This window comes from Lonchura striata, chromosome 7, assembly GCF_050655825.1.
Source record: "Lonchura striata isolate lonStrDom1 chromosome 7, ASM5065582v1, whole genome shotgun sequence".
Lineage (NCBI taxonomy): Eukaryota > Metazoa > Chordata > Aves > Passeriformes > Estrildidae > Lonchura > Lonchura striata.
This window is the reverse complement of record NC_140709.1, coordinates 30,631,780-30,659,684: the sequence shown is the minus strand read 5'-3', so window position 1 is coordinate 30,659,684 and position 27,905 is coordinate 30,631,780. Positions and strand designations below refer to the sequence as shown.

At 40.9% G+C, this 27,905-nt stretch overlaps 1 protein-coding gene across 3 annotated transcripts; it reads left to right on the top strand.

Annotated features, from left to right (window-relative positions):
* Nucleotides 1-237: 237 nt before the first annotated feature.
* On the top strand, nucleotides 238-27,845 carry MFSD6 (major facilitator superfamily domain containing 6). 3 transcript variants are annotated; one of them, XM_021531387.3, is made up of 8 exons: nucleotides 238-393; nucleotides 8,422-10,018; nucleotides 14,986-15,083; nucleotides 20,517-20,678; nucleotides 21,241-21,339; nucleotides 23,091-23,371; nucleotides 25,420-25,438; nucleotides 25,649-27,845. In XM_021531387.3, the coding sequence occupies exons 2-8, from the start codon at nucleotides 8,475-8,477 to the stop codon at nucleotides 25,657-25,659; spliced, it is 2,214 nt and encodes a 737-aa protein (XP_021387062.1). In that variant the 5' UTR covers nucleotides 238-393; nucleotides 8,422-8,474; the 3' UTR covers nucleotides 25,660-27,845. The 3 variants fall into 3 exon arrangements, with proteins under 3 accessions (XP_021387062.1, XP_077641272.1, XP_021387060.1); XM_077785146.2 differs by having other exon boundaries at nucleotides 25,415-25,438; nucleotides 25,649-25,743; XM_021531385.4 differs by lacking the exon at nucleotides 25,420-25,438.
* The last annotated feature ends 60 nt before the right edge of the window (nucleotides 27,846-27,905 follow it).

The following is a 27,905-nucleotide window of genomic DNA, read 5'->3' as shown; positions in this document are numbered from 1 at the left end:
GTAATGCCAGTGGCTGTGAAAGGCACTACGGTACTTAATTCTTCATGCTGTACTACGCGTTTGGAACTCGCGAGGAGCAGGAAGCGCGGCGCAGGTCACTCGGCTCTTGGGGCCCAGGAATGTTTTTAAACCCAAGGCGCTGCCGCGGCCCGGGCACAGCCCGCGAGGGCCGGGCCGCGGCCCGCGGAGGCGTTGCCGGCTGCGGCGGCCCCCCCGCGGCGGGGCGGGGGGCGGCTCCGTCCCTCCCCGCAGCGCCCCTGCGCGGCGGCGGCGGCGCGGCCCGGCCGGGGGGGCGGGAGGTGCGCGGAGCCGCCGCCCGCAGCAGCCGCGGCGGCAGGGAAGGGGCTGCGATGCTCCCGGCCGAGCGCCCCCCCGGAGCCGCCCCCGGGCGAGGTGAGTCAGCGCGGCCCCGCGGTGCGCGGGGGGCCGGACCGGCAGCCGGGGCCGCCCGGCGGGGCGCCGCCGCCTCCCTGCCCGCGCTCCGCGGGGACCGGCTCCGCGGGGCGGCCGGGGCCGGCTGTGGCGCACCGAGCCGCTGCGAGCCACCGGGCTGGGGAGGCCGTTCCCCCCGGTATCTGCCCCGGCAGGGCTCCAGCGCCTTCCGCCGGGGCGGCGGGCCTCGTCCCCGCAGCCGCCCGGGATGCTGCCCGTGGGCCCGCGCCGCAGCTTTTCCCCAGCGGCGTTTGCTGCCGCGCCGGGGCCGGTCAGCTGCGCCTCCCCGGCGTGACCGCCGGTGTCAGCCTTGGCGGCCGCTGTGGTGGGTGCCGGCCCGCTTCTCCTGAAGCTCTCGGCTGAAGCGTGCTGCGGCCGAGCCATGTAATACCCCCTGCCCTCCCCGGTGACAGAGTCGTAGTCCCGGAGGTGGCCGCTGGCCGGGCCGTGTCCCGCGGGAGCTCCTGCACAGCCATCCCCGCACTCCTCCTTGCCGCCAGCATCCAGGCGTGGCGTTACGTGTGGCTGTCACTCGGATCCAGAGCCCCTGCATCCTTAAAATACCATGGGGTTTAGTCAGCGCGTTGTCTGTTGCTCCTCTGTTTATTGGAACAAGCGTAGGAACAGATACTTATTTAGGAAGTCAGCGCTGAAGGTGCCATAGCTGCTACGGATGCCTGCGATGTTCTAAGTTAGATGGAGTTTAAAATCCGTGTCTGTTCAGCAGCACTAAAGTTTTAGCAGCAGAGTCTTTTTAAATGTTGTGTTAATGAAAAAGTGCAGTGTTGAGGAGTGATAAACTTGGTTGGATAAACTAGCGCAGAAGAGAACAGCTGAATAAACTTAGTACTGATGTATTTCAGTAAAAACTTCTCCAAACATTATTACATTACTGAGATATATTAGGTCTTGTTGTCCACTAGTTGGTAATGTCCCAGGAAAAAGATTACAAAATGCTAGTTTTCTAGCTTGGTTATTTTGTGTGTGTTTTTTGTTTCACTGGGTAGAAATAGTGCACAAAGGTGACCTGTATTTTGTTGTTTGCATTCTCTGAAGACACCCCCCCCCCCCCCCCAGGGAATAGGACAAAACAATCATCCCTTTAAGGGTAGTATTTTTGGTACTAGTCATAAATCCAGTAAAACTCGTAAGAAGACTTTTAAAAAATCAAACAGGTGGAGTGAAAATATGAGAGTAGAAGCTGGCGATATGACGAGCTAATGGGAGGAAGCTGTGATTTATCAGTAATGTAGCTGGTACGAGGGCACAGCTTGAATGCAGCCTAAAATCCGTCTTAATCTTCAGCTACAGTACAATGGGCCCGAGTTTATATAGCAGTGTGAGAAATTGTGCACCGCTGTCGTGATCTGTCTGCAGATGTGGCAGTTGGTCCCAGAGGCTGGAATGGCCAGGGAGCTCTTGCTGTCCTGCAGCAGACTGGGACTGCTGCTGCTGCCAGGCTTGCTGGGTGCCCGTGTCCCTCCCCAGCGCTGGCAGCACTGTGCTCCTGGAGTGTGCGGGGGCCTTGCCTGGTTTGCAGCTGAAAGCACACTTTAATTCATCAAGTGTAAACCTTGGAGGCAGTTGACAACTGGAAAACTGGTTTAAAAAAACTGGAGGCTGATACCAACTAAAAACAAGTTCTTTAACAAATAGAGTCTACTTGGACACCTTAATGTGCATCTATTAAATGGAAAACAAGATTGGAATGCAGGAGTCTTAAGATGTGAGTTTAATGATTTTTCTTTAATAGGTGAGGATTCATAGTGTTCTTTAATGTTAATACTAGCACTATTGTAGCAACTTCAGACCTATCTTAAGTGCATTAAAGCTATTATAAACCTGATCTTGACATATTTCAGATGTACTGTTATCTCCCAATCTAATTGACTAAATGTGTCGGTGCATAGAGTTTTTATATCCATATTGAAGAACCAGAAAAGCCTATAGCCCAACACATTAAATAAGTGCATATCAGTAACACAAAATAAAGCAGTTTGAAGTGCTGTAGAACAAGGTGGTTTCACTTTCATGGAAACCCTAATTATGTTGGTTAATGTTTCAATGCTTGTGTCTTGCTTTGCAGTTGAAACAAGTGCATTTCCCAGCACCAAGTTAATTCACTCTATGTGACTTATTTCTGATTTTATAAATTCAGAGTCAGGTGTTCATGCTGGGGCCTCACAGGAGGAACTGCTTACCTTTAGAGAGCAGGGGATGATGTGGGGCAGGTGGAGCAACTTGTGGAAGTTGTTCTGCGTGGCTTGGCAGGGAACAGCCCATCCAAGGGCTCCTCCTGGAGGTTGGCTTATCTGGGAGAGGTTTGGGAACTCTTGGTGATGCAAGAGTGAATGAAGTCTAGGCATTTCTCTGTCATGACGTAAGTTGTTTGCATAACATTCTCCTCCTTTTTGGCGTGGATGCAGGTGACAGCACCAGGCTGCTCCTTAGGGGTGAAACTTGCTTGAAAATGGAAAACATGGTCTATTATTTATGGCTATTGCAGCAGTGCCTTGTAGGCCTGCTGGATGCAGGGCTTCCTTCTGGAGCTGCTGCACAGCTATGTAGCAGCAAGTCTTTGTTCCAAAACTTTTGGAGCTTGGATCGATGGGGTGGGGGGGCTGAGGAGGAGGTGGTGTGCATGAACTGTGTGATGGATGTGCTCAGGGCAGTTTGATTTGACCAGCTGGGGGATGACTGAGGTGAGCCGTAGTTTTCAAGTCTCCTTCTCTAGCAGACCTGCTCTTGATCAAACAATACTTAGTGTCTTAAAGTGTTTTGAAGAAATATTTTTTCTGTTAACAAATTTTAAAATGTTTGCATGAAAGCTTCATGTGGAGTTTAACATATGTGCTACAAAGTAAGTTATCTAGTCAGTGAAAGGCTGGAAGGGGTCAACTAAAATGTGATGCTGTTCTGGCTGGCTTTGATTTATCTGCACAATGCAAACAGCAAGCTGGCCTGCTCTGTTCCTACAGTTGCATGTTGTTTGAGAGATTAATTGATCATTCCTGTTCTGAGTATGTTCTCTGAGACTGTATAAATAGAAACCTTCTACAGTGGGTCATTTTGGTAGGTATTTAATGGGTTAAGGCTTTCTTGATCATTTACACTGGGTTCTCACAAACTGTCACAGGTCTTTTTGGTGGTTTGACTTTTATTCACATACATCCAAACCCAGATTTTGAGTCTCTGCTTTGTGAGTCTTAATTATAATTTTATTCACAAAGCCTAGTGAATAGAATATTGATGCTGAATTAAACTTTATTTTAGAACTACACTACACTTTCACCTCAAATCTAAATTTCTGTTGGTCTGCAAATGAAGTTTCATTGCCTGGTTCTGTAAGTACCATGGTATTTTCCCTGAGAGGTTTAGGGATTTGCTGCCAAGGCTGATCTCTTGATTGACTTTTTTTTTTTTTTTCTTTTTTTTTTTTGAGATACACTTCAAAGCAAGGTGGTTTTTTTTCTCCCAAAGTTTTGGGAAGAGTGATACCAAGGGGAGAGCTGAGTTCTTAGTATACTGTATTATTATTTTTCTTTGTTTCTTTTGTTTTCTTTGTTTTTGTTCTTGTAATGTCAGGTTGTCTTGAGTAGATCAGCTTTTTATCCTTTCTGATCTTGAAATCCTGTTAATTATTAGGAGAGATAGACTAAATGAGGATCGATTTAAGAAATAAAAGCAAGAATGCCAAGAAGATACTTAACTAAATGTAGAATACCCTCTTTCTACCTACCTGCCAAAAAGGCTCATTACAGTCCTTAAAATGACCATTGCACTGTCATCACTTTATTTCTTGGGACAAATAATTCTTCCTCCATTCCCAGGATAGTTGCTCAAAGGTGCAAGTCTGCAGGGAAGATATATTTGTTTGCAGGGGATGACTGGATTAAAAACATATTTTAGATGTAAGGGCTTGAAAGTGAATTTTGACTTGCTATAGGAGTAGATATTAAAGCAGGTGACAGCAATCTGTATCAGAAAGCTCAGAAAAAAAGTAATAGTCTCTACTTAGATAAAACAGAATCCTATCTGTGCAAATGTTGAAGGGAGAAGGGCCTTGTGGTTAACAAGTACATTCTTTATATCCTAGGAGAAGCACATGCACTTGTGCATAAAGAGGTTCAGAGAACGCATGATGTCACAGAATAACCCCCAGTGTGAGAGAGCTGCAGCTGCGAGCGAGGGATGTGCGCTCCCAGCCCGGCACAGTGGGATCATGGGCTGGGGGAAATCAGCACTTCGGGTCTCAATGAGCTCTTTTCCCACTCTAGCCTTGTGGGGTGATGGGATGGTGAGGAAACAATGGCTTGGTTCCCAGTTCTGGGTTCTGTAGTGGTTTGGAGATGTAAACCTCTGTCAAGATAAAAGCTCGTTTGTTAGTTGGTGGACCAAAGTACTGTCTTGTGATACACATGTGCTGCTCTGCTGTGCCCTTGCTACGCCTCTTCCCTTTCCCATTGCAGGGCTTTGTCAGGATTCTTGGAGGAGTTCTTTAAAATCTACATCTTAGGGCTTTCTTGTGTATTTCTGAACCCTAACTTTGGGGGTAACACCTCCAAAGCATTATTCCTGTTTTTAGAGTGATGGTACAACTCTGCAGCCTCTCTGATCTCATTTGTCCTGGCAGAGCTGATTACATTCATCAGGCCTCCAGCAGAATGTTGTGTTCTCTTCAAATAAGCTAAAATTTATATTCACTCTGAAGTCCATCTGTTAACTCTCTTAACCTTTCTTCCTTACTCCTGTTCTTCGTTGCTCCTTTTAAACTTGCCAGTTGTGCTTGTCTTCTGACCTCCTATTGTCTTGTGCATTAGATAAGTATTTGCAAAGTAAAGATACAGTGTTTGAAGGCAATGGTTAAAATAACCAATAGATAACTAGTCTTTTATCACTGAGAAGTATATTGGTTTTTCCATCTGTCTGGTTTGCTGCATGTTTGATCCCTGACTGGCACAGGGTTTTTGTCAGCAGAAGGAAAGCCCCATAGGTTCAGGGTATTGGATATTTTTTTTTTTCAGTAACAATACTACTCTGTTCATTTTCTTGTTTTCAGTCACTTATTTTTAGAATTTAAAACGTTGCTTAATATGACTTTCAAAAACCTGACTCCTAAACAAACTAGATCAAAACAATAAAGAATGCCATATGGTGCCTACCACTCTTGACGCTGTTATATTTCTGAAGAGTATATTCTGTATTATTAATAACATTCAATGAAGCTCTTAGTGTGGGAAAATATTTACTGAAATTACTATGAAATACACTTTTCATAGAGTTCTAACCCAGGATGTTCTAGTCAGAATAGCAGGAGTGAATCTTTCAGATTATGCAATTGCTGGGTGTTAGAAGATGGATGCTGAGGCTGATAAAAATTATGGAGGGGGGAAGAATAGGCAGCAACTGAAGTGTTTAAAGATTAACAGTATCATAATTTGTTATGTACTCACTATTCATACAACATATGAAATTGAAAATCCACTTCAAGACAAAAGAGAAACAAAATTAATACTAATTGCTCTAAAATCCTTCAGTATTATTTATATGAAACCAGATGGTTCAGATGTCGTATACAGGAATAAACTTGTTTAAATGAGGATGATTTCAAGCCATACTTACAAAGAAGTTGTCCTAAAATATCCACATGGTTAAAATGTGGGTTCTGTCTTGTCATGTCTGGAGAACAGGAAATCTATTCTTCAGAAGTAAATGCTGTAAAGCTCTGATGCAGCAAGCAAGTTGCTGTAAACAGATGAGCATATACTGAAAGCTCTGTTACATCCCCTTGACATAAGTGGGGCCCTGTACAAGATCTGGAGACTTTGTTGTCAAAGAAAGGCAAGGCATAAAGAAAATAAGAGCACAGATGATGACTGATCTAATTTACTCATTAGACGGGCTTGTTTTATGGATGTAGAAATGAGCAAAAACCCCACAGTTCTTCCACCTGTCAGGTGGGTGTGGTTAGCTGAAACGAAGATTGCAGGAGCTCACTAGTCAGCTGTTGGGTTTTGGTTCATGTGGCTTTTGATGCTAACAGGTAAGAGCAAGAAAATGTGCTTTCACATTTGACTGTTCTTACAACTTAATCAGGACTCTCTAATCTTTTGACAGTTTTTAAAAAATTTAATTGGATTGTCTCTGAAGAAACTGGAGGAAAAAACTTCAATCTCTGTGTATATGCTGGCATATACATATATTCATTTACTTCTGACCTTGAATACATGAATATTTAAGGTTCCAAGATTTGTATGTAGCCTTTTCTCCCTAAATGAAACCAGGGATCCTTGTAAATAGTATCCCATATAAATGACATTTAAAAGTGAAAAACGCAGACAAACCTTATGAGTGTTTGGGATTTTAATGATGGTATTTTTAGACATGTCTTTCACTGAACTGTGTAAGGTTTAGATTATTCTCATGAACTGTTGTTTTTAGAAATATCCATGGCTTGTTGTCAGCTGTTACATATATGTTGAATCAATAGGGAACAATTAATTTAAATACTAGTGAATGCTAGTCTCTACTCTCTTATTAGCCTTTGTCAGTATTAAATAATCAATTCCAAATCCATTGTCAGTATTAAATAATGATGAATTATAAGTAATTAATTTAAAGGCACTGAATATACTGTTGCATGACTAATTCTAAGGGGATGATATTGTGCTTTCAGATGAGTAATGAAAGGCTTATTTCACTGTCCTCTTCTACTTGGAATAAAGTACAGAACTGCAAAAATATACTTATCATAGAATGATATAATACCCTGAGTTGGAAGGAACTCAGTAGGATCACCCTGTCCAAATACCTTGAGCAGGTCAAGATCATAACTGGAGTGCTCTTCAAGAAATTTCAGGTTCTTCTTGTTCTTTCAAATACAGTCTTTGAAAAAGTTCCTCTGTAATAATAATACTAATCCAAACAGCAAAGGATTACAAAACCAAAATATATACAATGTTTAATTTTCTCACAGTGAACATGAGCTAATCTTACTAGGTTAAATTTAAAGATACCAATAGAGCAAAACCAGTTTTTAATAATTATTTGGAACTGATAGCCTGCTGGCAGAGCTGGTTTTTATTATTTGAAAAAGACACTTCTTAGCTAGGCTAGTTTATTGGAATGGGTTGTTTTTAAATGTGAAAGCTGGTTGGTCACTCAAAGTTAAAGGAGTGTTTATTTTTTAGTCTTGCTTATCAATTTTGTATGCACTTCTGCAGAAGATAAGTGCAGGCAGCTGCAGTGCTGTTACCTCCCAGTCCACCTCTTTTCAATTTCAGAATTTGACTTGAAGATACCTTTATAGGGCCTGTTTATGTTTCTTTGCTCTCTGGTCTTTGATGTCTTTGAGATTGTTATTCTAATTTTGGTCTTAAAGCCTCATCCTAATTCCCACCTCTTCCCATTCACCATAGAAGCTCAAGTCTCCCCTCAATTTCTGCTGCAGTTGTGGAGTGCTTAGAAAAATGTGTTTTGAGAGGAGACTGATGAGAATTTTGAAGTCCATCGTTAGGCTTTAGATAATAATTTGTTTTAGTGATCAAAATAACCCTGATATGTGTGGCTGCATTGCTTAATTACAAAATCATGACTATCCTTTGGCATAGGAAGGAATACTGGAAATAAAGCAGTTAGCCTTGGGGGAGAAAAGCCTACTTGAAAGAAGAGACTTGCAAATTCTAGCACTTAATTACCACAGTAACTCTGAATATATGTTATTTTCTCTCCTAAACATGAAAGATGTTTTATTGCACAATGCAAAAGCTGATGTTGGGAGAACTTCACAGAATTGGTCATAAAACACATTTTTATTGATGCTACCATGTCCCACTAGTCTAGACAAATGGTCTTCCCCACCCTGAATACTGCATTTATTGCTCAGGCATGTTACTTACAAGAAAGAAGCTGTCTTTGTCCTTGATAGCTGGCATTGTAGGTCTGCTCCCCTGTGGTACCTTAACCACCTTATGTTTTATTTGTTCACAGGTTAATCCTAGTTCCTTGAGAGTCCACCAGTTATTGGATGCTTATGGTAAACCATGGCAGCTGATGATAAGGTGGCCATTCTAACCGACGATGAAGAAGAGCAGAAGAGAAAATATGTGCTTGCTGATCCTTTCAATGGCATTTCCAAGGATCAAGACTTGCCCCCCAGTAATGAATCCCCTTCGACAGAGACAACCACTGCCCCAGATGAAGAGCTGGATTGGTTAGAAAAGCACTGTGTCAAAATAAACAACGATCTTCTGATCTCAAAGGTCTTTTATTTTTTCTTCTATTCTGCGTATGGCTCTCTCTACCCCTTGCTGCCCGTGTACTACAAGCAGCTGGGTATGACACCCAGCCAGAGTGGACTTCTGGTGGGCATCAGATACTTTATTGAGTTTTGCAGTGCTCCCTTCTGGGGAGTGGTGGCAGATCGCTTCAAGAAAGGCAAGATTGTCCTCCTGTTTTCGCTTTTATGCTGGGTTTTGTTCAATCTGGGCATTGGATTTGTGAGACCAGCCACCTTAAGATGTGTACCAAAGGGCCTTCCCCCTGCACATCCCACCAATGCAAGCAGCCTTTTAACAACAATTCTGCAAAACACCTCAATGTCTTCTCCACTAACCACAGTGAGTGCTGCGTCCCCGAAAGTTCGTGGGAGAAGAGACCTGGTCACTTCTAGTCCAGTCACTTTGGAAACAACAGGGACACATAATCCCGAAATAACATTCCTGGTACCTACACAGAGCAAGGATGAGGATTTTACCTTGGAAAACAGTACCCATTTGATTTTGCAAAGCCCCACCACTATCCCAGCCTCACTAGGGAACACAACTCTGAGCACCACTCCAGCTTCCATCAGCACAAAACCAATGCCTTCTGACCAAGCTGTGCTCGTTTATGATCAACAAGAAGTAGAGGCCATCTTTCTACTCATTCTGCTGGTTGTCATAATAGGAGAATTTTTCAGTGCTTCCTCTGTTACCATTGTGGATACCATAACTCTGCAGTACCTCGGCAAACACAGGGACCGCTATGGATTGCAGCGTATGTGGGGGTCTCTGGGCTGGGGGCTGGCCATGCTCTCTGTGGGAATTGGCATTGACTACACTCACACAGAAGTTGCCATTGAAGGTCAAGGATGTAAAGCTCCAGAGTACAAGAACTACAGGATCGTTTTCATTGTTTTTGGCGTCCTCATGACAATGGCGTTAATTGTGGCCACCCAGTTTCGATTTCACTATGCGCACTTCAAGCAAGATGAAAATAAGAGAAAAGAGGTAGAGATCTCACAGGTGGACAGAAATGCCTCCAATGAATCTTCAGATAACACTCCTACCAGTATGAGTCAGTCACAGTCTTTCAGTTTTTGGGACCTAATTAAACTGCTGTGCAGTATCCAATATGGCTCCGTGCTCTTCGTGGCCTGGTTCATGGGGTTTGGCTATGGCTTTGTGTTCACCTTTCTGTACTGGCACTTGGAAGACCTGAATGGCACCACCACTCTCTTTGGAGTTTGTTCTGTGCTCAGTCATGTGTCTGAGCTGACTGCCTACTTCTTCAGCCACAAACTCATTGAATTGGTTGGTCACATCAGGTAAGATGGCAGCAATCATTAAAGAGCTGTACAAAAAATGGTGACTCTCAGGCTCAGCCCTTGTGCTACAAAGTGAAACTCAAGCTAATTGTTTTTTAAATTCCTCAGTTACATGGCTCACATGATGGATTTTTTTGTTATTTTAAGAGTTGAAAATGCTCTGAAATGCTTGCTTTGCATTTGAGTTTTATGTTAGTATGTGCTATATGCCTGGCACCATAACCTTTTGCAGATGGTTCCAGAAGATACCCTTGTTCCCTGATGCATCACTTTGTTAGAAATCTTTACAGATTGCCACCCACTCAAGGGTTGTCTGTTTTGCCATACAAGTAGCATTAGTTTTTCAGTTTTTTTCATGTGAGTAGCAGCATTCTGCAAACCTCCTGCTTTAGCCTAGTTCCCCTTGCAGGGCAGTTTGTGGCCTCCACAGTAGCCTGGAAAGGTGTCAGCTGCAGGCTGAGAGGGGAGAAGCTGAGCTGAGGAAATGAGGTGAGCACCTCCTGTGTACATGGCCTCGTAATCAGACTCTGGGTGTTGGCAGAATGAGGCTGCAGCCTGGCAGTGTCACTTACTAGGACTTGCTCTCCTCCTTGAGTTGCAGCAGCGTGTGTCAGCTATGAAGTGAGATGGCTGCAGGGCTTGTCCTGTTGTTTTTGCCTTGTGTAAGTGAAAGCGACTGCTTCCAGCATATTAGTGAACATTGGTTTCCAGTCAATTCACTAAACTGACTTAATAGCCACATATTCTAAATCCCTCTACTGCTCTTTAGAAAAAGCACAGGGGAGGAAAGATGGGGAAAACCTGAGTTAATGAAGCTGCAAAGGTGTTTTTTTAATATTTACTCAGGTATTCTGTGCATCTAAGTTCAGAGTTATGTGTTGTTAGTATCATGTCTTTCCAAATGCCCAGTTTATAATCATACAATCATTGAGATGTATTTTTAAGCTGTTTGCACTGTTATTTTTGTGTATTCTGTTCTAAGGTTTTGCTCTTTGTTTTGCTTTTATTGGGATAAATATTTTTATTCATTTGCCCTCTACTAAAAATGTTTCAGATGTTTAGCACAATAATTTGAGAGATGGAGTTCTTTCTTACTTGAAACTGAGGAGGATCTCTTTACTTAGAATCAGTCTTAATCTCTGAATTTGACAATAATTAGAAGAGAAAATGACACCTTATATGCAAAGCCTGGAGGAAGGATATGATGATGGAGGAGTGGTGAGAACAGATCACAGTCTTCATAACTAAAGATAGCTTGGGTATGCTCTTTCATTGTATATTATAGTACAAAATTCAGGCTTAGACTTCAACTGAAGAATGAAAACCATAAAAGTGGTAGGATTGTGAATAAGATGAAATAGAAGGGATGGGAGCATTGGTCAGTGAAAAGAAGGATGATATATGGGATTATCTCCCTTTTTTTTTTTTTTTTTTTTGGCACGGCTAAGCCTGTGAAGCCAAGATTGGATCAAGATTAAATTGTTTAAACACTAGTCCCTATTTGCTATAAAACACCATTCTGCATACTACACCTGAGAAATGTACATTAGTCATATTTTAGTGTTATCTAATGCTTACTTGTGTTTAGTCATTGTCGTTTGAGATGACTCCTCCTGGTTGCCTGCTGCCTTGTACTTTTGAACTTTTTGTGTTTGAGAGGAAGCTTCTTTTTTTTTCTTCTCCAAAGAAGTATGGATAGGAGTTCACAGCTCATCTTCTTTGACAGTTCTGTATATGTGTTGTCTGCTGCCTAGTAGTGCAGATAATAATTTTCCTATAAGGAATAAAATTCCAATAGCCTCCAAGTCCATATCCTTATCCAGAAGTGTTTGGTGTTGATATTTTATCTATTTTTTAATAGCTCAAAATTCCTTTCTTCTGTTGTTGGATTTCTAGATGTATACATTCTTTCTGCAGTATTTGAATACTTATAATTCAATTTTTCTTTCTGTGCTGAGTGTTTGAAGACAGGCATGAGTACCAGAATTGCATGCATTGTCACAGTAGCAGGAAAGAATGCTATTGAATGTCCTCTGTAGAACTGCAAGAAATCAGGCTTTATACCTTATCAGACAGAAGCTCAGTTTCCCACTTCAAGTCTTAAAAATCTTTCTGTTTCTACCATTGTATGTGGTGGCATATAAACTCCTTCCAACAGTTTGAAACCTCTTAGGTTTTTACAAATTTTTAAAACTAATACTCAAATTATTGTCCAAATGTTTTATGCATGACCATATTAAATACCTGCTGATAAAAATGCCCAATTTCTAACTTCATAAGCTCTACTATTCATACATTTGTGCAGTGCATGTGTGCTTCTAGTGTTTCTTTGAGAGGATATTGGGAAGAAATTCGTCCCTGTGAGGGTGGTGAGGCTCTGGCACAGGGTGCCCAGAGAAGCTGTGGCTGCCCCATCCCTGGAAGTGTTCAAGACCAGGCTGGATGGGGCTTTGAACAGCCTGGCCTAATGAATGGTATCTCTGCCTATGGCAGAGGGGTTGGGACTAGATGATCTTTATGGTCCCTTCCAACCCAAACCATTCCATGATACTATGACAAAAAAGGTGTACAAAACTGGTTATGAAATATTAAGGCCCCACCTGGTGTAGAAGCACTCAAAACTGCTAGTCACTTAAGAAGATGATGTTAAGCTCTGAAAATAACTTCCTACTTGAGGTTAAGCTAGAATGTGTTTGTCTGACCACAGTTCCAGCATGTGAGTTTTTATGGGAAGCAGAGACTGGTAGTCATGACTGTAAACAGCTTCAGCTCCTTGTCACAAATATAGATTCAGTGCTTTAAATGTTTAACCTGTGAATTGAGTATGGTGTCTCTGTGGGTGCTGCATATAAGGCTCATAAGGAGCATCTGTTTACATTTTCCATTTATGTCTGATAAGGAGCCTAAGTGATTATTATAAATGCATTTTTGAAAAGACTCTGTAAATACACAGAAGTTTTTGTGTGATGTACCCCTCCAAAACTATATTTATAGAAATTGTCACAAACTGTAATTTACCTAAAACTCTGTACATATATTCTAACAAATTAAGAGGTAGAACCTGACTAAATTGCTGCTCTTAAACTCCAAATCCAAATCTTTCTGCAAATGTAACATGTTGGAAAAACACAGGCAGGTGAGTGGTTAGTGATGATGGAAGAGCTCTGAAGCAGCAGGAGTCACATCTCTGGTCTGGCTGTGCTAGGGAACAGCTGAGATAGGAAGACAGTTCTTTGTGAACAAAGTTTTTGCTAGACAAAAGTGAAATTAAGCTGGCTAGAACTCATCCTAAACAGAGAGGTGCATCTGTACTGCTGCTGAGGAAAAATAAAGGTACATGGTGAAGCCATTCCTTTGTATTCCAGAGCGTATGCATCAGCCTGGGCCTTTCTAGTAAGGGAATGAAGACAGGAGCCTGCAGACCTTGTGAGTTTGGTTACTTTTGAGGCTGATGCATCCTAATACATTTCAGAAATGTGGTTGTACATAAGAACTACATTAAGCTGTGGCTATGAAAGGAACCAAGTTATTTGTTTGGAACAGAAGGCATTAATTAAAGGATGAGATTAAATTTAAGATTCACAACAAAAAGAACAAGTTCTCATTATTGTATAACAGTGAACTTTTTTATGGCTTCCCATGTTTTCCTCCTTGAATGCTTGGGCTTGTGTTGCCTGAAGGCAGCTTAAACCAGCTATTCATGGACCTCACATGTATCTGGATGCAGCACTGCTTGATTTCATCTATGACTGAGGGGGGCAACTTCCTGCCAGCTTGCCCTACTTGTTGAAAGTAAATTCATGTTGTTATGAAAGACTCAGGCCTTTTTTGATATCACTGACATGATAAAAATTCTGGTACTGGATTTTTCACTGTCAGCTTATGTATGTGGAGATCCCAAATGTTGACAAGATGCTGTGGTTTTGTGATTGTCTAGATTTTCCAGTGGCTCTGTACCATTTAATTAATTATTGGTGTGAATTTGTAGAAAAACTAGCTTAAAAAGCAGAACAAAGAATAAAGAGCCCTTTCACAAGGTCAGTGCTTCACCTTAATTATCAACTACATTTATTTCACTTATGCCAAACCAGGGTTCAAACAACAAGCCCTATTTGGACAATAAATTAGCCTTGTCCCTGAAAAAAATCTTTAAAGGTTGCAATAGCACCCTTTCTCAAGCTGTAAACATGTTTTCAATTAAGCCTTTGTTTGCCAAGATCCATCTAAAAATAAGAGGAAGATAGCTGGATGAATGAGCACCCCAGAGGGAAGCTATGCTAAATCTAAAAAATGGAAGGGAAGAGTCATCAGGTTAAATGTGCAGTGGGAAATGCACTTCACAAATAGTCTTTGTATTTCATTGTTTAAAAGCTGTTGTAAGAGCTTTTTTTTTTTTTTTCCTCTAAATTCTGAGATGCAGCATCTGCTGCTTTTCAACAGGATGGCTAAGTTTTATCCTGAGGCATGTTGTTATAAACCATATTGCTTCTGTGGGATGTGTTTTAGAGTAGTTCTGAGCAGTTTGCAGATACTGGGACTATAAACTTGTATTAATTGGGTTAAAATTAATTCCTTTAATACAAACCTGCTCCAGGCTTTCATTGAAATAGCATAATGAATCTCTGGATGATTAGAAAAGCAGGTTGTTTGGAAAGGATGTTGAATGCACTCAGAAATTCTCTCTCTGAACAATCCCGTTTAGAGTGTGGCATAGAACTACAGAGCGCAATTAAAATCCCAGTTGATTTGCTATCTCTTTGATTTTTTTTTTTTTTAATATTAGGATTTTGACTGTTTTGAATAGGCAAGAGGAGAGCTTACGTTTGGGTGTAGGACTTTAAGGATATATTTTGTGTTGAGCAAATGCTTTAGACTAGCATGCAAATAACTTCTAAATCAGTAAGCTGTATTATAACATAAGAGAAAGTGCAGACTGTCCTGACTTCTCCTTTCTTTATTTCCTTTAGAGTGCTTTATATTGGCCTTGCCTGTAACACAGCACGATACATCTACATCTCGTATCTGGAAAATGCCTGGACTGTTCTTCCAATGGAAGTGCTTCAAGGTAAGAGCTCCCAGAACAAAATCAGGTGCTTCCATTTATCTTGTTTTGAAGTCAGCTATGATTAAGTAAAAAAACTGGTATTTCTCTAATTTTTGATCACAAATACCCCAGACAATGCAGGTTCATAAACACATAAAGCATTAGTGTTTATCCTGGGAAATGCTTGACGTCAAAAGGGTGGGTGTGCATTTGATTGTGCACAGTTCTCTGTTTATTCAAACAGAACTGTGTGAGACCAACACACCCTTTAAATAAACAAAGAGACAGAAGCATGAGCTACAAGGGTACACACCTACTGCAAATCCTGTTTGGTGATAAAATGCGAACTTCATTAAATGCCAGAGGTTGCAGTCCTTGAAAGGATGCTGTAAAAAACCTCCAAACACAGTCTGGGTCATTCTATTTCTGTTAAAACTTGTCAGTTCCATCAGTACTTTTAGATTATAGATTTTTTTTGTTTTAATAGCTAGAGCAGAAATTCTCTCAACAGCTTTCTCAATGCTAAGAGAACTTCTTTGAGAGATGGCCTTTCACAAACTTATTTACAAGGACAGAGGTGTGGTCTGTTGACTAGTAACTTGAGTCCTGTTTTCAAATCCTGTTGTAGAAGTCTGTAAGATCTTCATTGCACTGTTAAAGTGTTCTAGCTTAGTTTTTATGACCTCTTTTTGTTACATTATGGTGTGTACCACTTCTCAAATCCATGAAAAAGTGGAATTGTTTTACTTTCTATTTCTTCAATATCTGAAGAATACAATTTTTTACCATCTCTTTAAAGCCATCTTTTTGTTTTTGTTTTATATAATAATATTTAGACTTTTTCCCACAGATTGTACTTAGAAGTTTTATTCTATGTGCAGCATAACTTGAATTTAAATTAACTTTTTCTATTGCATTTACAGAAGTCTTTGTAAGGTAGACTTTGAGTTGCAAAATGCCATTAGAAAGCACTGTGTGGATCTCTACATACACACAGAGAGATCCATGTCCTGGCTCCTTAACGTTCCAAGCTAACAAAACCAATTTATCATATTGTAATTGCCACAACAGCAAGCTTCTGAATTTTGTTATTAAAAATCCCCCAAACCACAACTATTGAATTGTTCATACCAATGTTAATATAGGAACATTCTAGAAGGAACCTGAAGAATGAGTATGTGTTATTCTCACTTGCTCAAACATCTAGGAAAAAATATTATGAACACAAAGCTTCGGATGTTGCCTTTTAGGCAATCCTGTTTTAAAGCTATCCCATAACAAAATATAGGAAAAAACCCTTATGGTTTCACCTACACAGCTATAAGTTTGTGCCTGGAAGAATCCTGTAAGTCATGGCTTATAGAAGTTTCTTGTACTTTGAATGTGGTTTTTATTCTGCTGAAGTTTCAATATGTATTGCACAATACATAGATTTGCCTTTACATACAGGAAGAGTATACAGTACACAAATCCTGAGTAATTGAGATTTGAAGAAAAAATTAAGGACCTTCAAAATAATACTTTGTCATAAATGTATCTGCCAGATGTTACCGTATTTAGCCACTGCTGAATCATGGGCTCCTTTGGTTAATCTGGCTATTTGCAGTTATTTATAGTCAGCAAATGAGAGAGCTAAACCCAAACCAAACCCACGCACAGCTCCCCCACCCAGCCCCCCAGGTCTCTGTGTTCTGTGTGCTCTTTCCAGCCTCCATCAGATGTCATTTGTTGCTGCCTGATGTCCATGAGTGCCCTGTGTGTGTCTAACCACCGCCTCTGCATTTAAAGGATTCCAGTCATCTCATTCAGTGTTGCCAAATGGGGGATCAAGGTTATCTTTTAGAAGTACTTCTGACTTCTCCCCGCCTCCTTTATTCATTTCCTTCCTGCTCTTACCAGTTTTCATATTTTCTAGAGTTGTTTTTTTTTCTGCAGCAGTTCCAAGTCCTGTTTCTTTGGGCTCTGCTTTCCCTCCTACATAACCACTTATTGTCAGTGGCAGTAAGAAGTCATACCTTAATGAAATTTGGTGAGGTGGAAGCTCTTATTTTTAAGTGAGCTTGTTGACAGGGAAACAAGAGTTCTAGCTGTTTTCTCTATGTAAGGATTAGAAGTATTGAAAACCAAAAAAGGAGTAGATTGTGTACAACATGTGGGAACCAGGTGGGCCATCAAGTTGACAGGTCTTTGAAACCCCTTGGTGAAGTCCTTGCTCTTGATTGTGCAGAACTTTTTTTCCAAGAAGCTGTCATATTCTATGTAAACTCCAGTTCCATCAGCTCAAGGGGTTTTAAGGCTAAAAAAACTTTACATTGACTTCTATAAACAAATTATTTTTCTGTTGAATATGTTTCTGCAAAACAAGCAGGATTATCCCCATATGCTGTTGCCGAAGGGCATGGAGACCTTTCTGGAAGATGACTCTGCAGACTGCATCTATTGATTGTAATAAGAACCATGCTGTGTTCCAGCTGCTGTTTGTAGATGGGATGAGGACAGCTCTCATTGCATTGTACTCTCAAAGTAGTAAACGAGGAGATTTAAACTCACTTCTCAATGCAAAGTTTTCAACCACTATGCTGTATTGACTTGCACAGGCAATGTATGAAAATAAGAGCCAAGGCTGAGTCTGTAATAACTGAAGATTTCAAGACATCCTTGCAAAGCATACATATCTACATATATTGCACACAAGCAATCTTGTTCATTTGGCACTTAGCAGATTAAGTTTTGCTATGCTAGTTAGCTGCAATTTATTGTTCCAGGGCACTGATCCAGATCCTCTGATAACAGCTATGCTAGCTCACCAATTTGCATTGGAAATTTTTTCTAAATTACAAAACTATCTTGTTAACCTGAAAATGAGCTGTTTTCACTTGGCAGTTACTCAGCAAACTCCAAAACAAGTACTATTCTAAGTGACTCCTACTGATGTTCCAGCAACACAGTTATGTCTAGAGAAGAAAGAGTTTGGCCTTTGGCTGACAATAATTATAATACATATTTCTCTTGAAATAAATTTGGATCCCCAAATCTTCAGCTCACAGTTTATGTATAAATTATCCTGAATTCACTAAAATTACAAGCATCACTCTAGGATTGCTGCACTTGTTAGAACTGTTGTGCAGATGATGAAATGGTGGTTAGTGGTTTTAGCAAATAATGTCACAATATATATAGTGAGCAACTTCTTTTAAAAATAATTGTGGTTAGCAGTAACAGTAATCCAGACCAGACTTCTTGTGTAAGTTGTGGTAAAAACTGTTTAAAATAATTATTGTTGTATAGATAATTACAATAAAAATCACATTAATAATGTACACATACTAAAATAAAAAGGCTGTGCCTTTAAAGGCAAGTGTAATGAGCTGATTTAAAGGTATGGATTTGTTTTCAGAGAAACTGAGAACACTGTGTTCTACTGGGGCTTTCACTGCTAAAGATGAAAGCATCCAAGAGCCTGTTGGTTAAGTTATGGCCTTTTGTTCAAACCCAGTTCAAATAATTTCTGATGTGTTTTTTATTTGCCTGGCTTTAGGAATTGACTTGCTCCTAACAGCTAATAAAACTGCATGTTTTATGTTAATTGATGTAATTTCTAAACCAAAACCACTTTACCTATTTTAAATTAGCTCTGCTTTGTTTTTGGGACAGCTCTTGGTTGCTATTTGCAATGCATCCATGGATCTGCATTAAAAAAAGTAGAGACTCAGAGACTTTCAAAACTCTTAAGCTTTTTGCATGGAAAATCTATGAGTTTTAAACCCTTTAACTATAATTGGTAAGGTAATACAGATTCATTTTAATGCAAGCTTTTTGTTTTTCAATGCAGTGATGTACTAATACCAAAACCTTGAGAGAGAGATACATATATATGTGTGTGCGTGTGTGTGTTGTGTGTGTGTGTGTGTGTGAAATACCCAAAGCTTGAGGAGTTTTGGGTTTGATTTTGAGTAAATTTGACCTGGACAGCCTGGTGGACATCTAACATCTGTATACCTGCACTATATAAATTTCATATAGTGCTATTTCTCTTTTTACCTAAGCAAACCCCACATTATTCCATATGTTATGAAAATGTATTTTCTTGCTCTTAAGAGTGTTCAGCCTAAATGCCTAAGTCATTATTGATTGTCCAACTGTTCGTTACTAAGTCAAGTGTAGAGGACAGAAACATGTTGACGGAATCGTCAGTTGTGCCAATATTTGTTTAAAACTGAGGCAATAGAGCTTAGGAATTGGTAAACTGTGATGACTATTTTTAATACCTCTGAAACAAGGAAAAAAAATTCCCACTCAATCTGAGGGTGGCAAAATAGTTCAGGCTTATTTAATGTGTGAAGGACTACAAAACTGTTTTGTTTTTCTAACATCTCCACAACCCTGCCTTTTCCTGTCCTGTTCTTCCCCACTCCACACAGGCCTCCAGGCAGATGCTCCAAGGCAAGGGCTCCACCTGCAGCCAGCCTCACACGGAGGGTCATGTGCGGGCTGTCCCTTAGTTCTGCTGCAGGAGCAAAAAGTGTTCCCAACCCCAATCTGCCAGGCCTGTGCTGGGATAGACACTTTGCTCAGTCTCTGCTGGAGGCTGGGGCTGCCATTGGGGTGTGGTTGGTGGCACTGAGCACTGGGGGTGTCACTGGGCCATGGTTGGTGGCACTGAAGACTGGGGCTGCCGTGGGGCAGTTGATGGCACTGAGGATGGCTGCTGCAGAGGTGGGTGAAGTGGTGGCAATGCCTACACAGGATGCAGGCTCAGCAGGCACGGGGCAGGATGCAGCCACAGCAGGAGGGAGGCACACTGACTCTGCCTCCCAAGAGCAGCCATGGAAAGTGATGTCTTTGGCCTACCCTGAGGAGCTTGTGTGCTGTTCTCATCTGGACTATTTCATCCTAAATTCAGAGTGTGTTGGTGTTGAGTTCAGAAAGAGTTTGCTGGGAGGTGCTGGGTTTTTGCAGGGAGTGAGAAGGGCAGAAGGGGTTTAATTCTTGCCTCTGAAATGGCATGGATATCTATGATACCGTTGGGATTTTATGACCTTTGTGTTGCCTTCATTGTGGTGGTAAGGAGACTGCTGAGAGGCATCAATGCTTTAATTGCCTACAGCTTGTGAAATTGGGACATTATTCCAAAGGCCTTGGGTCGCTACGAAGGCACAAGAAATCTGGAAGAGAGACTTGTCTCCCTAAAGACTGTGTCCTTAGAAGAGAAGTGAGGTCATCTTAGAGGGAGAAAGAGCTTTTGACAGGCTGTGGAGAAGGAGTTGTCCTGTCTCTCTGTGGCCTGGTAGTCAGTATCACATTACCAAAAGCTGATTTGTACTTCTCAGACATTTATCACTGGAGGGTTTTTGTTGTTTTTCTCTCCATGTGCTCCAGCTGGTGATTGCAGTTGTTCAGATGCTGTGTTGGCACCCCGTGCCTGCTGCTCCTGACGATGTCTGGTCTCTGCAGGTGTCACACATGCAGCTATCTGGGCAGCCTGCATCTCGTACCTCAGCGCAGCCGTGCCTCCGGAGCTGAGGACGTCGGCACAGGGAATACTGCAAGGCCTCCACTTGGGGCTGGGCAGAGGATGCGGAGCCATGGTTGGAGGGGTTTTGGTCAATTACTTTGGTAAGGAAAAGTAATATTGAAAATTTTAATTTTATTTATTCTGGTTTTACTGAACTTTCAGCTTTAAGCTTATTTATGCTGTAGGTAAACTTATACGTTAAAGAGTTGTACATTTTGTATACAGGATCATAGAAATTCTCGGGCTGGGAAGGGCCCTGAGATCTCCAGTCCAGGCCCCTGATCAGAGCAAGGTCAGCACTGCATTCAGACCAAATTTCTCATGGCTTTCTTCTGTCAGTGTTCCAGATTGAGTCCATATGTTACACCCAGATATTTTCATTAGTGTGTCGAATACCTAACCTCATCTGTTAGATGAATGAATCCTTTGTGAGAGAATAGTTTGATACTATAAAGCCTCTCGATGAACAAATGAGAATCTAATTACTTGCTTAAAAATCCTTTACAAAGCCTGTTGAAGAAGGGATGGGGGAGGAAAATGTAATGAAACAATCTAATAAGAGTCTACATCGGCAATATATAGCCAAGAAGTACATAATGCTGATTCATTTTATTTTATTAAGTAGGTTCTCTCAATTTAGGAAAAAAAAAAATCTCATTACAGGTCCTGCTGCCACATTCAGAGGAATAGGGATGGCTTGTTTAGTGATTCTGCTTCTGTTTGCACTGATCCAGTGGATGTTGGTTCCTGATGAAGAAGAAGGTAAATGTTCATGTCATAGAGACACTATAGAATTACAAGTAGTGAAAAAAAGATCTCCAGCTGCTCCTGCAGCTTTACTTTTGTATGTTTGGTGTCTTAACTTGGATTTTGACAAAACAGTTCATTTTCAAGTGGGAAGTTTTTGTCCTGAGCAACGAAGAAATCAAAGTGGTATGCTGCTGCTGCTACAAGAAGGGCAGCATTGAGTTCTTGAGTGTCCACAGAAGGAAAACATGATATATTTTGCTGCCTGTATGTCCCCTCAGTTCTGAGAATCCCTTAGGTTAGTCTTCACAGCTGTAGTGAGTCATTTCAGTTGCATCAATTCTTTAAGGTCACCTCAGTCCCACTTTGTGCTCTCATATTCTGCCAGTCGAAGCCACCTGCTAGAAATTGCAGAGGTGACTTTAGAGGACACCACATTTTATAGATTTTTTTTTTTAAACCTGAGGTACCTTCTCTCTGGGGGAACTTGAACTTTTTAATCTCTATCAATATAAAGGCTAACCAGAAACAAAATACTTGGAGCAAAGTTAGGGGATTACCATTAATATATTTCTTACAAAGACAGTAAAACTCTGGCTAATTGTGAAAAGTCACAAATTTTTGAGCTGCTTTTTACCCAAATACTTTACAGTATGAACTTTGAGTATGAAGCAAAAGTTAGCTTTCTTTAGCTGGAATATGCAATTAACTAGTTATCAAGCTGCCTGTACTGAAGTGTTCAAGTATGTATTTTGCTAGTATTTTCTTCACCTGTGTTCAAATGATCATGGCAAAAAATGGAAAGGTGAAAATGCTATTTGCTGCTTCAGTTTCCCATCAGCATTCAGTTAATTGCACATGAATCTACAAAAGGCCAGTTTGTTCATAGTGATCTTATTCTCTTTGTTTCTGTCTTTGGTTTTCATTTAATACACACTACCCATTTTAACAGTGTGTATGTTAATTTAAAGCATGACAGTAATTAAGCTGCTTTCAAGCAGACCAGTTGGATGAGTAAAATGAAGAATGTGGTCAAGTGTGAGCAGGATTAGTCTCTTCATTTATTCACTCTTTGAGATCATCCAGCCCTTACTTAAATATCCAGTACTATCTAGGAGTTTTAAACCAAATATAATTTTATAATTAAAAAAAAATACATTTTAAATCTGTAAAATATTTTCTTTGGAAAAAAATATTTTTTTCAAAGTTTACAGAATGTGTTTTTTACAGAGAGCGCATAACTATTCCTGAAAATATCCCCCAGTTACTAAAAATCTGTTTAATTATTTTTGTATCAATACTCCAGCTCTTCAAGATTGGGGTTGGGTCATGGCAGTCATTTTATGGATGACATTTCAAGATAGTTACAGAAAGCTATCACAGTTCATTGGAAGACCTGAGAGGTAAAGGTCTCTTAGGAGGATTTCTTCCTTTACCTGAAACTCTTTGACAGATACTTTGTGTCTTCCCGTGTGTCACCATCCTTAATTCTTGTCTCCCTAACTGCATAACTCCACGGAGCTATTTGCTGGGCACAGCTGGAGGTTTTCATGCTCCTCAGCCCCGTGCAGTGGCACAGCAGCCACGTTTCCCTAACCAGACTGTGCTGCGTCTGACTCCTGGGGGCTCGAGCCAGTGCTCTGCTTTCAGGGCAGTGATAACCACAGTGTGAAAGCAAGAAACACTTCATGCTCATTGTCTGCTTCAGGGTTGTTCTTTTCTAAGCTTGTTGGCTATGCCAGTGATAATTTTTTTTTAAACTTCAGAAAAGACAATGCTGGCAGAAAGGATTCCAGTGCCTTCCAGTCCTGTTCCCATAGCAACTATTGACCTTGTGCAACAGCAGTCGGAAGATATCATGCCTCGGACTGAGCCCAGACTCCCTCCAAAGAAAACTAAACACCAAGAAGAGCAAGAGGATGTGAACAAGCCTGCCTGGGGCATCAGTTCTTCTCCGTGGGTCACCTTAGCTTATGCTGTCTACCAGATAAAAGAGATGGTTAAACTATCCAAAACCAACCCAGCTCCTGAGAATCAGCCTTTGCAGGTAATCATCTAATGTTCAGGAAGTTCTTATGTAATTTTAGCAGCCTTGAAACCTTGATAGCTCTGTAAATCTGTTAGTACCTGGTAGGTATTTTCTGTCAGCTTGTAGTAAAACTGGACTTGTGACACAATAGTTGAAATACTGCATTAAATAGAGTTGTTTTCTATGTATAATGTAGCAGGAATAACTTTGCAAGTAGTATCTTCCTGAAGATGGTAGAAGGAGACACAGAAAGAGACTTTGTTTTGCAGACTTGGATATACTTGGATTCCCTTTAAGTTTACGTTTCTTTTCATATTAGTTGGAATGTGCAGGTTATGCATTTTGCGAACATGAAGATGCACAGCTGCTTAACAGACTGTAAAATTATTTTTATTTAGTTTTACCTCCTTAGATGATGCTGTCAGACATGTACATGGCTGCTGTGTGCCAGACAGCTGCTGATTGGATACAGAACCTTCTTTTCAAAAGAAGTTAATCTCTTTTACCTAGAGTTATACCAGATAAGAGCCATCCTGGGACTTAAAATATTTGGTGGCTGGTGTTTACTGTGCATCATTACCCTTCTGTTCAGTCTTCCCACAGAGCAGCTTGTAATAGCTGCCTCAGTGGTTGGATGGGCTTGGATCTTGTAATGCTCTGGCCATGCCTATCCAACTGGAGCTGGAGCATACTGCTAAGCCAAGTAGGGAGGTGCTGTCAGGGTTTGGAACAGCATGGTCAGTCTCAGCCCTGTGTTTACCTGTCTGAAGTTCAGAGTGGGTGAGGTTCCTTCTTGCACCCAGTGGGCGTAAACACAGAAATGCTTTTTCCACAATTGCTGTCTTTAGAAATGGGTAATTTGGGATGTGAGTGTGAATCAGCAGAGCTGGGTGTAGGAATTTCACCTGGTCAACAACCTCCTGCCTTTCTTACTTGACTTTATTCTTGGAAATGTGTTATAGGCATGCTTTAGGTTAGCTGGGGTTTTTGTTTGGTTTTGACCTTTCCAGAGTCAAAGAATGTGAGCTGAAGATATCACAAGGTCTCTGAGATCAAAGTAATGTATCCAGACTAATCGCTTAGTTTCTCATTGCAAATGTCCTCAGGGTCTTGGTTAGTGTAAGCTTCCCTCTGTTAAATCAGAGCAAAGAAGTTACCCAGAACTCAGGCAATGAACATGGCAAGAAAATAATGTTTTGCAGGTGTGTGGTGTCTGAGAGTGACTTGTCCAACACTGCTGGAGACAACCCAGCTGCTTCCCTGAGCAGTGTGAATTGCCAGAAAGGCTTTCGTGCCTGTTCTCTGTGGCACATGTTGTCTTCACTATTCTTTTATTCCTGTAAAAAATACAGTGCTGATACAAAAGTATTACTTGTTAATGTGCCAGAATTCAATGCACCAAGAAAATTGTATCATTTTCTTCATTGTGTATTCTCCAAAATTTCTCATCCCTGTTTCAGTGCTCCAAGAGGACAAACTTGCTTCAAAATATTTCAGGTTTTGTGCTCAGACATTTATTTTAGGCTGGTGATACTAAAATACTGAAACTAGGAAAAGGCTGCCAAGCTCTCTTACTGAGTTTGTTAAATAGCTTCTTTTAATGACAAAAATTATTCCTTCCTATTTCATTAAGATTTTGGTCAGTTTTGCTTCTGCTTGCTCATAGTCCTTCAAACAAAGGGACTTACTGGCCTCATTCTCTATGCTTCAGTACAAAACAAATAATCATAGGCAGTGCATCACCTTCTAATGAAATATGTTATTGTGGAGGTTTGCTGTTTCAGCCCTGGTAACTGTGTTTAAAGGTTCTCTTATGTTTCCTGATTAGGCTTGTTTGATTTGTCCATCAATACAGTAAAAATTCTGCCAGTCAGAAAGTCTGAGCAGTTTCTTGGGGAGGGTGGGATCAACTGTGAAAAGCTGTATTTAAGAAGTGTGGCAAAAAAAAGTTATAGACTTGCTTTGTCAAAAGAATTATCTTGTCTAAACACTTTGAAGTCCACTTAATTGTTTTATTCCCCTTGAAACACAAGTTTGTTTTTTGCATGCTTCTTGGGAAAGTGCAGTTAGGAAAAGAGATGGAAGGTAAGCTGCTGTCTGCTTGCTATTAGTGTAATCTGGTTTTAAATGTACTACTTTTGCTTTGCTGCTTTACATTTGACTTGCTATGTTTTGAGCATTCAAAGCAATGCTTTGTGACGTTCCAGCAGTGCCTGAATGCATCTGGGGGTTGCCAGTGGGGACAGTGTCCTGAGAATTTATGTTGACTTTTGTCAATCTTTCCCCTCTTTTTAGAAAACCAATGAGAATTGCAGTGCTTCATCAGCCAGCTCAGCAAGACAACCCCAAAATCCAACAGATTCTGAGCAGTCCAGAAATTGTTCTGTACCAACACCTACAGCCCCATCAGATTCCCAAGCAGATGGCAACCACGTGGTGTTGGATCATGATGCTCAGCCTGCTGCTGCAGGGCCCTGAGATGCTCTCATCTTTCCAAATCCAGTGCATGGAATTCTGCTTCTCACCTGGGAAACGCTGGAGTAGGAGCTCAAAAGTAGGACTTCCTTCATCTTAACAATCATAATGTGATGCAGTGCAAGCTTTTTAACTATATAAAGAATATTCATATGACTACACAGAGCAACATGAGCAGGGAAGCCAAAAGGTCGGATTCTTGAGGGAAGTGATGTAGCCAGATGTAATGGTAGAAAGAATTCTCAGCTGCTTTGCTAAAGCTGAGTCAAGTGCTATGAAATTTCTTTGCCATCTGTGGAAGAAAGGGAGTTCACTTCTCATTTGTTGAGGCACAGTGTGTCTGACTTGATGGGATAATTTTTTTTCTTTACATTTATTCCCAAATAAAATTTAAAAGACTTTTTAAGAGAGACACTGAGTTTCCTTGAATCAGAAAATACAGATCTAAAGAAAATACCAGATCTAATAATTCTAGGACTGTCATGAAACTGTCTCTGGAAAGATTTCTAAGAAACAGAGTAGCTTAAGAAAGCGTATCTTAATATTATGGTGATGGATTAAGTAAACCACATGCATATTCAAAGAATATGTTTTTGAAGCTATTGTTCTGTTGTTTGAGATAGAAGTTTAGTTCTGCAGAGGTTTTGAACTGGCATTTTAGTGCAACACAAAAGCTGGAGGAAAGCTTCTGAAGAAGTTACCCTCTGTGCTTGCAGCCCTGCAGGTGGGCATAAGGTTGTGCGCATTTGGGTAATTTTAGGTTTGGTGTTATACTGAGACAAGAATCTTTGACCCAGATTGCACAGCCTGAGATTGATCAATGATCTTTTTGGGTTTTTTATTTCATCATCTATACAGGGGTTTATTTAATGAAGTGTAGTTATTATGGTTATTTATTAAGAAAACAGTAAGCTTTAAGTGCCTAGGGAAGGTGGGGGGGTAGGGAGGAATCGCCTAAAAATCTTAAATGTTTAGGATTATAGGGGCAAAGTAGTAGATGCAGAAATCAAATAGAGTGAGAGATTCTCAGGAGGAAGCAAATGTAACTCAATTGCAGCATGTTTAGGAAGTTACTTTGCCCAATGTCAAGACACTGGAGGACTTTGGATTATGTTTGGTTATGCTTCTTAATACTGTCTGCAGCCAGCTCGTGCTGGTGCGTAGTGAAAATTGCTGCTGGAGGGGAATCCTTGGGCTCAGGGAAGAGTCAGGGGGGTTTAGTCAGGATAGTGTTTTGGTCTATTTTCTTAGATGAGCAGCTTGTTCCCAGGAGATCCTGAGCACTCTGCTCCCTTGGGACTGAGGGAGCACTGCTCAGCTGCCCTCCTGAAGTGAGATGTGTGTGAGGTACGAGGCCTTCCCTAGGGAAGGTGCTGCTGGGGGACCAAGCTGGGCCAGAGGCAAGGCCAGCAGGAGCCCAGAGTCAGGGAGAGGAAGGTGGCAGCAGCTGAGCAGGGAAGGGGGTGCACAGTATGACATCTGTTAGCTTGACTGAAGGGCTGTCCCATAGCTGTGCTTTAGCTGTGCTTTTAGAACAACCCACGTTCTGGCAGTGCCTGGGACCAACACCATAGACAATAAAAAGAAACATCAATGACTAGCCACTAGTTACTTTTTTTGCACTTAAACTTAATGTACTGTACTCACATAAATCCTCATGACTTGTCTAAGTGTCCTTTAAAATCAGAAATGTATTTATTTTATGTTTGTATAACCTGGAGGAGAACTGAAGACTGAACAGGTGACAGGACAGAAGGATGCTAAAAATCATCTTGAGGCTAACCAACCATTTGTTGAGTTCATGCTGTATGGTGTTACCTCAGCTGCTACTGCATAGCACCTGGATTGTGAAGAGCTTGTACACTGTGTTTACACTTCAGAATTGTGTATTTGAAATGCCTGCTCTTTTTGGAATTGTATAGTCATTCTATGTTGCAAAATGGACATGTACACCTGGATTTTGATATTTGTGAAACTGTAAAAACTGTGGTAAGAAATATAAAATATCCATAACATATTTAATAGTATCAACATGAACTTTTATTTTATTTGTTCATATTAGTGTCAGCAGTGAACA

Coding starts and splice junctions, on each gene's coding strand:
- MFSD6 (XM_021531385.4), top strand. CDS start 8,475: ATGGCAGCTGATGATAAGGTGGCCATTCTAACCGACGATGAAGAAGAG. Junction 20,679..21,240: donor GGTTTTGGTCAATTACTTTG/GTAAGGAAAAGT, acceptor ATCTCATTACAG/GTCCTGCTGCCACATTCAGA. Junction 23,372..25,648: donor CTGAGAATCAGCCTTTGCAG/GTAATCATCTAA, acceptor CCCTCTTTTTAG/AAAACCAATGAGAATTGCAG.